Source organism: Seriola dumerili, unplaced genomic scaffold (genome assembly GCF_002260705.1).
Source record: "Seriola dumerili isolate Sdu_G_001 unplaced genomic scaffold, Sdu_1.0 BDQW01000138.1, whole genome shotgun sequence".
NCBI classification, from domain to species: domain Eukaryota; kingdom Metazoa; phylum Chordata; class Actinopteri; order Carangiformes; family Carangidae; genus Seriola; species Seriola dumerili.
Genome location: NW_019174393.1, coordinates 4,036,290 through 4,046,815, shown reverse-complemented (window position 1 = coordinate 4,046,815; position 10,526 = coordinate 4,036,290). Strand labels below are relative to the sequence as shown.

At 42.7% G+C, this 10,526-nt stretch overlaps 1 protein-coding gene across 1 annotated transcript; it reads right to left on the bottom strand.

Annotated features, from left to right (window-relative positions):
• Positions 1 to 4,516: 4,516 nt before the first annotated feature.
• On the bottom strand, positions 4,517 to 6,340 carry myf5 (myogenic factor 5). The gene is made up of 3 exons (XM_022749558.1): positions 5,888 to 6,340; positions 4,902 to 4,974; positions 4,517 to 4,713 (listed from the first exon to the last, which is right to left on the bottom strand). The coding sequence occupies exons 1-3, from the start codon at positions 6,338 to 6,340 to the stop codon at positions 4,517 to 4,519; spliced, it is 723 nt and encodes a 240-aa protein (XP_022605279.1).
• Between the last annotated feature and the right edge of the window lie 4,186 nt (positions 6,341 to 10,526).

Genomic DNA, 10,526 nt, shown 5'->3' with positions numbered 1-10,526 from the left:
TGTAGTGAAGAGTCCCTCTGAAGGCGTTTCCAGGTTCTTGGCCCTGGAACAGAAAGTCAATGTCCTTTTGTTAACTCAATACCAAGCAGACACTGAAACTAATAAAAAAGACTCCTGTAAATGGGAGGTACTAAACTCACACAGTAGAAGCACTAAGCGATGTCGTTTCTTTTACTGGCAATGTGTTGTACACGGTGTTTCGTGCAATAAAAACCCTTGTTACAGCTCTTCTCCAGCAAATAGCCACTTCTACAGCAGATGACCAAAGCCCGAAGTGACAAAACTCAAGAGTGTAGGTGGCGTTAGTGCAGGTGACGAATCCCTCGCCGGCGTGTGTGGCTGTTAATAAGTAGAAAAGGGCCTGAAGGTAACACCTTCTCAGGACCACGTAGTAACCACCATGAAAAGAAAGTGAAAATAAAGTCTTCATCTGTCACGATAACAAAAGGCTCATCTCTGATTCCAGAGGCAGAGATGATAAAACAATACAATAGATATTTTCATCTGTTTTTTGAGGGACATGTGTTAATGTGTCACAGGTGTGAAAATAGTTTTCATCACCTTCCTGATTTTCTTTCTACACCTCTGGACCTGAAATAGCACTGAGCAAACTGTGTGTTAACGCTCCCGCTTCTCCAGGCCTCTAACAGTGACATCACCTCCGCTGCACCTTATAATAGCAGGTCTGATCATCCACACACCCTCAGTATTACTGTGATACACTTCCTCCAAAAACAGCAATGTGCACTTTACAGATATTTATTTATTTTGACCAAGGTCATAAAGAAGCATTCAGCTAACCATATCTCTTTTCAGTGTCAGCTAATTTATTATTTTTTAGTATTTTTTCTAAATCTTTTTGTGTGTGGCAGCCACGTAGCTCCAGATCAAATTCTAACAATATAAAACAAAATTAGTTGCTCAACTAAACTTCTTTATCTTTGAAGAATTTGTGCAACATCAGTGAAATGAAAATGAAACAAAAACATGTTGTCGTTCAGTTTGTCTTGCAAATGACTGTGATTCCTGTGTTTGAATTTCAAAGTAAGATATCTTAATCAACCCCTCATACGTATCTTGTTTGAGGACTGTGTCTCCTCTGGATTCATGCACACAGCGCAATAAACATCAAGACTTACTGCACTCCGAGTGTGATGGGAAAGAATCGACGCTGAGCTGTGATATCGTCAAAACATCAGCTGGTTCATCGACTGAACAAATCGAAAATGCTTGAAACGCAGCGTTCGCTTTAGCATCTCTAATGGTTTAGATCCACAGAATGCACATCCGTTATACCACGTCCTTCCCTGTCTCTGCAGCTGCAACCACATCACAGATTTTTTTGCCAGAGGGCAGATTTAATTCCCCCGAAAAAACCTCAGTTTAAACATCCAGGATGAGCTCAGCATCCTCCTCAGAGCTGTGGAAAAGAGGTTCTGAATAACTGTTTCTTCAATAGACACAATATCAGCATGATCATTTAGAGGCTGAAACACACACCCCTGTGTGACCCTGACTCTTAATATTGATCATTTAAGTCCAAGTACAGAGGCTGAAGTGGCTGGTCAAGTGTTAATGAAGGAAATACAAGAAACACCTCTCTCTTGTGGTCTTACGGAGTACTACAGTAATGGCTGTGCTGGCCTTTGAGTCTTGATATTACAGAGTTAATTGATAAACTATCTCCTTTCTCTATCAAGATTAAAATATGACAAATAAATAAAAAAATAAGTGAATTTTATTTCTTTATTTCATCTGATTTTCCGTGCTCGACCTCGACAACCTTGAGCTCTCCGTGTGCTTCGTGTTGACGCTGTGGGGCTCGGTGAGTAAGCAGTTCATGAATCACAACCGCAGAGTAGCCATGGAAAAATGACATCAGTGACATTTGGAGCGTTGAACGCGGCCACAGAGGTTACTGAAATACAAGCCGCCGCTGGAATGTCTGCAATGTTTCATAGAGCCGTAGCAGAGAGATCGAGCTCTGCTGAACCGTGAGTATTCGCCTGTGGACAGTGTCATACTCCTGCAGTGGCATAATCAGAGAGAGCTGATGCACGGATGGATGTGTACATGGACAGATTACATGTGTACTGAATGTTGTTTTTGAATGGCAGTGTTAGATTAGTTTGCAGGGCCTATGGCCTCACCAGATAACTCACTTCCCAGTGAAACCTCCCATGTTTGATGTTTACAGTATTGTACTTTTCACTTCACTACATGTGTTTAACAGCTTCACTGTGCAGATTATGATTGTACATACATCTACAGTAGTTAATTGTTGCTACTATCACAATGCTGCTACCATATTAATGCACTGGCAATAATAATCTATACTAGTGCAAGTCTCATTCACTTATTTGCATAATGAGCACTTTTTCTTTTTTATACTTTAAATACATTTACGTACTTTCATATTCCCTGCAGGGCTTTTACTAGTAATGGAGTACTTTTATTTTGCAGTATTGCTACTTGTACTCAAGCAGAGGATAAATATACCTCCCCCCACCACTGGAGGTACTTGTTGTTTATATAGTAGTATTTCTATTTTGTGCCAATTTACTCTGCAGATTCACATTTTATACACTCACTTGCCAGTTTATTAGGCAATCTGGCTGAGACGTATGTAATATAATACAAGAATGTTGTATTTCATGTTAACACTTTTTCTCCAACAGTTTGAGCAAAAACTGAACATTATCGGCTTCATGAGGGGAGGATTTAATGTGAGGCTGGTGCAAGAGGAATCAGCAAAACATAGCTCAAGTATCAACAGTGAAAACTATTATAATGATTTTATTATTATTTATCATGAGATTATTACTGACAAGTTTAAGCAAATTTTAACTAAATATAAAGTAATAAATTATACTTATGATCTCTTCTTATATTTTATATATAAAATCTTGTGATGTGATGTGGCTGTAGGTGTAACTATAGCTGTCACATCAATGTAGTGGAGTCAAAATATAGATTTCCTCCTGAAACGTGATGGATTATAAGTATTATGTTAGTAAGTACTTCATTATCGTACTTTCCACCACTGAACACTAGAGCAACAGTCGGAAAACTACAAGCAATAATAAACAATGCTGAAGCCAGGGGAAATAATGATATTTTTTTAAAACTTTGATGAGATGTGTTGCATAAAAGAATAAATGCAAATAAACTGAAATAAAAGAACTTCAGAGGAATGGGAGACATTTTATTTTTGTTTTTGTAGTTGTAACCCAGACGGAGCACATTAGAGCAAAGCATAATGGGAAAAGAAATGTGAGTCGGGGAGCGGAAAATATAATCATAGAAACAATAACCATAAAAGAAATATAGATTTTCACTGTATGTATTGTGATTTAAAAAAAAAAAAAAAAAAGTATTTCCTCTCAATAGCCTACATGAACTAAAACAAATACAGACAGACAGCCTGATCAAAGAAATGAGGCAGTATGACACACATGACCCCCCCCCCCCTCACTCACACAATAAGTACAATTAAAGGCCATTTGTTCCCAACCTCAGTGCTGATGGTCTAATCAGGGTGTTAATGATGACTCACATTTGGCAGCAAAGAACAAACAGGTACAAACACACACACACACACACATACACACACACATACAATGCTGCCCCCCCATCCTTCCTCCAAACTCACACTCCCAAACACATCAAAGCAACATAGAGAATAAAACCTGATCAAAGACGGACTAAATGTTTTCAGTATTTGAATTTATTTTTACTAGATTTACTGTGAATTTATGTAAATTTTGGATAAAATGCTGTAACGACTTGTGCGCCTCAGCCTCCGCGAGTCATTACAGCCGTGTCAGATGATTAATGGTATCAGCTGACCTCTATCAGTTTCTAATGTGATCTCCACACCTTGTTAGCTGGAGACAGTCGAGACTGTGCAGGACGAGCCCTGAGCACGACACTTAATAAATAATTTCCCCCCTTTTATTTCATATGAAACAACCTAGTTTTGGAGGTGTGTTGATTATTGATTGATTGTGATCTTAACTGATTCATTTAGCTGTTGTATTAACTTGAAAAAACCCCAGTAAACTAAGACACATTACTGTCTGTTAACCTTGTTTTGATGAATGGAGCTTGTTAGGTTTCTTGAACACATGCGTTGAAACAACAGAAGAAGAAGAGCTTCCAAAAAAAAACAAATAGAAAAAGCTTGAACGTTCATACATAACAGTGAAAAGATTTAATGTTCACAACAACATGAAAAGTAAGAAATAACACTGCATAAATACCACTTAATGTTGGAATAATGCAACATTACATTAACTGTCATTATTAAATACGTCTCATTGGGTATAACAGCATGTATAGAATAAATGGGCATTTACATTACATATTTACAGTCTCATGTACAATATAAAAAGCTTCTTGCCACAGGTCCTCACATTCTGCTGAGTCTCCTTCAGCTTCACACAAAAACCAGTTCTTATCTCTTCCTGTTCGCAAACGCCGCCTGTGGCAAAATATCCAGAGAAGGTTTTTCCTTTCACAGGACGTGGTACACGGGCCTGGACCCGGGGCTCTCCGGCGTGCAGGGCTGCGAGTCGGAGCTGCCGGGGGAGAAGGTGGCCATGTCCCTCAGAGCGGCCGGTCCACAGCCGGACTCCACCGAGGAGAGGCGGTCCACGATGCTGGAGAGGCACTCGAGGCTGGAGGCTCCGGCTGCTTTGCCGCCCAAACTCTCTGATGGGAAGAAGGGGGGGAGAGCTGGGATCAGCGGATGCCACATATGAACTATTACATTTAATTTTCTGGCACTGTGGGACGTTTAAAGTCATCAAGCATTCGAAAATTTGATTTTAAAAGCAAAGTGCTGGCAGGAATACATGTCATATTCATATCAAGCTGCTGTTACTGTCAAGAGGTCTTACCATTCTTTGCATATGAATAGCTGTTGCTGTAGTTTGCATTCAACTGTTGCCACACTGGGCTGTTGCTGCCAGCCTGGAAGGAAACGAGAAATCGAAATTTAGCCTTGAATTTTTGCAAACACGTAAAAAACAAAAAAAAAAGAAGCAGCAGACAGATCAGATATGATATAAATATATATGGGATAGGAAGAGGCAGAAAAGAGAAAGACAACCAATGCCCTTCATGATAAACTGGACAGGGCTAATAAATCCTGAATTCCAAAGTTATGGGTTTCTTTATTTCACATATACCTTAAAGCAAAAGTGGCAGTGTGCACCCCCCCCCCCACCCTGACTCCGAGCGTGGCGAATCGATTGTATCAGTGGAAGCAACACCAGTTTGTGCAAGATGACACTTTCTCCTAGTAAATCTGCAGAAAATCCTGGCAGCGGCGCAGAACATGCAGTCAGGATGGAATGCAGAAAAGCACCCAGTTTTTCCTGCCAGACTTCAGTACGGTGGATTTAGCTCGGTTTATTAGGGCTATAAAGTGTCCGGTGGTGGGAAAGCCATTACCCCATCCAGCATTAGAAGCTCTTATGCATCAACTGATACACAGTCACCTTCAGAGAAACTAATCTGACCTGTAATAACAAGCATCAGGGAATAAAGATACATGTGAGACTGCAGAAGAGATGTTTATATGATATGCATGAGGAAGCGTGGTAATTGAGGTGTTGTTGCAAAACTGCCGTATTTGATTAAAAAGTTTGTAAATTGGAAATCCAGGTTCTGCTTTGAAATGAAATGATCTACTTGCTAATGAGAAATGGCAACAGACTCTGACTCTGACTTTTTTTTGGGGTGGAGTTCCTACAAGATGAAGTCCTGTCTCACATGCAGTAGTTCCCGTTTCTCTGATGGACATGTTACTGGGTTTACAGCCACATCAGGACTCTGTACAACCAGATGTTTGCATGAGGAAGCGGAGGATCAGAGGTCTTACCATGCCATCAGAGCAGCTGGAGAGCGGGCTCCCGGGCTCAGAGCCGCTCTCTCCAGGTAGGCTGTAGTAGTTTTCCACCTGCTCTCGTAGCAGATCCTGCAGGCTTTCGATGTACTGGATGGCGTTGCGCAGGATCTCCACCTTGGGCAGGCGTTGGCTCGGGTTGGCCGAGGTGCAGCGCCGCAGCGCCTCGAAAGCGTGATTGACCTTCTTCAGCCGCCGGCGCTCGCGCATGGTGGCGGCCCGTCTGCGGTCGACGAAGCTGGACTTGCGCTTGCAGGCCTTGCAAGCCCACTGCAGGCAGTGTCCCGGCTGGTGAGGGGCTCCGGGGACCCTGACGTGCTCGTCCTCCTCTGAGCCGGCGAGCTCCATGCCGGGGCCGAACTCCAGGCTGTCTGGAGAGGAAGCACACGCTCTGTCGTAGTAGACCTGGGATGGTGAGAAGACATCCATGGCTCGTTGACGAAAAGAGTCTGAATGGATGGAGTGATGGGCACAAAGGAAGGAAGGAGGGTAGAGGAGTTGGGTGAGAGAGAGAGAGGAGACCTCTGAGTGATATGAGGGGTCTGTTGCCCCGGGCCCCCCTTATATGCCCCCAGGCCAGAGCCCAGGGCCCACATTGGCCAGATCTAATTACCATGGCCCATTGGCCCAGCCAGAAGGCAGGCTGGGGTTAGCTCAACTCCCTCCCTGCCCCATCCCAAACCGCTGCCTCCTCACCCCCCAGTACCCTGCAGAGTTTCCCACATCTGCACTTACTGGTGTTTTCCCACTCATCACCACTCTCTCCTTCCAACAGCCCTTGTCCTGCAAGGCCGTGATGAATACAATGCTCGGGAATGTTTCAGAACATTTGCAGCTTTAACCACAACACGGCCTGTTCTTACACAGCTGTAAGTGCTTCATTTAGCTCGGTTCATCAGCGAGCGGCCTGCAGGCATCGCGACCATCAAAGTGACACTTTGCTATGAAGACATAAACATTAAAGAGAGACTGTTTTGTTTGGTCAATCTGTGCAGAAAGGGAGGGTGACCACTTGTAGGAGTATGCAGGCCAATTGTTACGGTGGAGACAACAGCGTTGCAGATGCAGCCCAGCTGCAAAGGAAGGTGTAACATTTCAAGCCCTGTGAATTCACATTACAGCGGTATAAGCCACCCCCCACCCCCCTCCTCTAAACACTCACCTCACCCTCGTCACTGGAGGTGCTGCTGATGAGGTGATCCGTGTTTGCCAAAGCTCATTAAGACAGCAATTACACAATTGACACCCCTGCAACTCCCTGCACCATTTTGGCCTCTAAAGGGCCAAATTTGAACCATTAAAGATTATTGACACAAGTCAAGTGCTTCAATTCAGCACCCAGCAGATGGCCATGATGGGTTTTTATTCAGGTGGAGGTCTGAAGGTTTGGAGGGTTTAAGACAGGAGGGATTTAAGGCTGCACATGTCTGCAACTTGTCTCTTGTTTGTGCCATGTAAACTGTGCAAATCAAATCACCTCAAGAGCTCTCAGACATTTAAACTTCACTTTGTTTCCATTGTTCTCTTTGCTTCTTTCTTGCTGGTGACACGTGATAAAGACGCTGACATTATAAACTGCTCCGGAGTGAAGCCGAATCGTCTCTTATTTGCAGGATTGTTCTCTTACAACAGTCTGAGGTTGTCAGACAGAGCGGGTCTCCTGCAGGTCGACGCTGACTTGTTTAGGTAATTACGCTGTTGACAGCTTACAAGGATACAATGCGGATATTTCTCACAATGTGTCAAAACGTTTGGCGAGACCCCCACCCATCCCCACCCCCACCACCACCACCCCTCTCATCCAGTCTCTGGGAACTGCGCGCACCTAAGAAAACACCAGTACCTGCCGCCTCCTCTGAATTGCCGCCGGAGTTTGGATTAGGCACAGCTGAAGAAGACATCGGCTTGTATCTGCTGAGAAGATCAAAGCGCGTTTAGGGCTGAGAACAACGGCCCGACGATGAGAAAACCTGGCATCCAGCTAAAGGCTAATTGACGCTATGGGTTAGATCGGAGCAGCACATGGTGTTATTAGGAGTTTATATTGGCGCAGATTGAGCACGTGCAGGCCCCGGGGATGTGATCCGCGCCCCCCCCCTCCCTCCCGGTCTCCTGGGAACTGACTGGAGTTTTGCTTTTTTGTTGTTCTCAAGGGTCAGAGACGGAGTTAAGTGAAGGGCAGGAGGTGATCTTTTATGTCCATCTCCCTCACGTCTGAAAACCTTATTTCTTCCAAAGTGCCTCATGCTCTGACTTTATAAGCTGCTTGTTTAGTGCAGCACCAGCCTCAGTGACAGACACAATTTATCACTCAGACTCCTGCAAAGCCACAGGTTGACGATGGTGAAGTACTTTTACTTGAGTATTCTTTATTTTGGAAACTTATAATTTTTACTCCAAATATTCTCCTTTTGACTTCACTATATTTCTATGACGAAACACTGACGAACTCTTACTTTGAAGCAGAGCTTTCAATCACTGGAATGAATTTTATTTTATTCTGAAAATGTGACAGGCCGTACACTGTGTTCATCACAGGAGGAAAACCCAATCACAGCCAACTCCTCCGCTGTCAGTCACGTCTGAACCCCGTCAGTGACCTAACTGAGAGACCATGGTCTGATCTGAAGTCTGTGTTTGAAGGTTTAGAAATAAAGAACCAAACTTCATCTCTGCCTGAAAAAAAAAAAGAAATATAAAATCAACAGTGGCTCCTTTTGTTGATTCACTTGTTTCATGGCCATTTCTGCGGGCTTTACAGAAGCTTTTTATTCCACAGGTTCTTCAAGAAACTCAGTTTATTCATTCGGTTAAAATACACATACAGTCTGTAAATACACTGTGAAACAACAATGTGTTGAAATAAAAAATATGTACTTTTGAATACTTAGGAGGAATTATACTTCGACTCAAGTAATGATGTGCAAAATAAATTCCTCTCTGGTGGAAAGTGAAGCTCATTTTTTAATTTTTATTTTATGTTTTTGCATTTTTTAACCGGCAAAATATGATTGAAGTTGGAGTTTTCTGGGTGAAGCATAACTGCGCTTTAATAAAAACAGCCATACCATCTGATTCAAATGTTTCCCCTCCTTGTCCATTTTACATCCCCCATAAGAATTACTGAAACAAAAAAAGAAAAAGAAAAACATTTTGAGTGGCAACACCATTTGTTTGGCAGGGAGCAGACAGAGGTGCAGGCCTGCTGCTCTGAATCCTTTTCTTATAGCAGGATATTCAGGGAGAGTCTGGATAAATCAGAGCACTCAGCCGCCCTACACCCCCCACCCCCCCAGCCAACCACCCCCACTCCCACTCCCACTCCTATAACAGCTCGCCTTTCATCAGCTTCGGCTTTTAAAACACTGCCTTCACAGCTAAATGAGAATTATATGGTGTCATCAGTAACACCGAAACTCCCTGTAAAGTTATAGACAAGAGAAAGCTGAGGCTCGTGGAAGGTGCTGTGTCTTTGTGGTGGGTGGGTGGGGTTCGTGCATGAAGCATGATGGAGGAAATATAAAAAGGTAAGACGGTACAGCAGCAAATACAGCTTCACTCACAAGAACATCTTTACATTTCAGACAGGAATCAGCAGAAATCAACCAAACAGGTGTTTTTCTGAGACAAAGTGCGATCGTTGATGTTGATGTTGATGTTGATGTGAGGTTTACAGTTTCAGTGATTTGCAATAATTACCAAAAAAAAATAAAAAGGTATGAAATTGGAAGTTACACAGTGGAGCTGCAAATGGAGTCACACTGCCATCACAGTGAATGAGTGAGTGAGAGAGAGAGAGAGAGAGAGAGAGAGAGAGAGAGAGAGAGAAGGAGCCCATTAAAATCACATTACTGTTGGGAGCGATCATGTTTCTGTGTGGTTTCAACACAAAACAGGATATTCAGTAAAAGAAACGAACTGCTCTGTTGAGAAGAGCTTTTCCAAAGATTACTGTGTGTTTTTCAGGTTTTAATTCAGCTCCGATATGGAGGAGGTATTCATATCCTCCACTCACATAAAGTTCAAGTACGCCGTTAAAAGGATAAGTCCTGCATTGAATTTCTTTTTTTGCTTAAAAGTACAGAAGTATTTTCAGTAAAATGTATTTCAGGATCTGAAGTATATAGCCTTTGTAATTGTATTAACATTACCTCCCATTGTTTAAGCAGCATTTTAATGTTGGTCCAATCACAGCTAACTTTAACTGCTTTATATACTGTTGTAGTGTAATTATGTGTTTTATCTGAATCAGAACCTGTGACCATCAAATACACGTGGTTGAGTAGAAATATTTCAATATTTCCTTCTTAAAATGCAACGGACAGATGGAAAAACGTTATCAGCCTCCAACAGAAAAGGGAGTTTGGTCGCCCATGCACAGTCACAAATAAGAAAAGAAACACAAGTCAGACAAGTGACAGCCGACAATATATGAAAGACACACTGCCGCAGTAACACTAACACACAATATTTCAGAGGGACGTTACCACAGCTACACACACCCTGTACCGCCACTAAAATTGAAAAACAAACGAAGCAGTGAATGTCATCAGGTCAATCAAGTCATAAATAAAAAGACCGGCCATGAGTGATGCACCTGAGACTGGGACCAATA

Coding starts and splice junctions, on each gene's coding strand:
- myf5 (XM_022749558.1), bottom strand. CDS start 6,340: ATGGATGTCTTCTCACCATCCCAGGTCTACTACGACAGAGCGTGTGCT. Junction 4,975..5,887: donor CCAGCTGCTCTGATGGCATG/GTAAGACCTCTG, acceptor GTTTCCTTCCAG/GCTGGCAGCAACAGCCCAGT. Junction 4,714..4,901: donor CTATTCATATGCAAAGAATG/GTAAGACCTCTT, acceptor TCTTCCCATCAG/AGAGTTTGGGCGGCAAAGCA.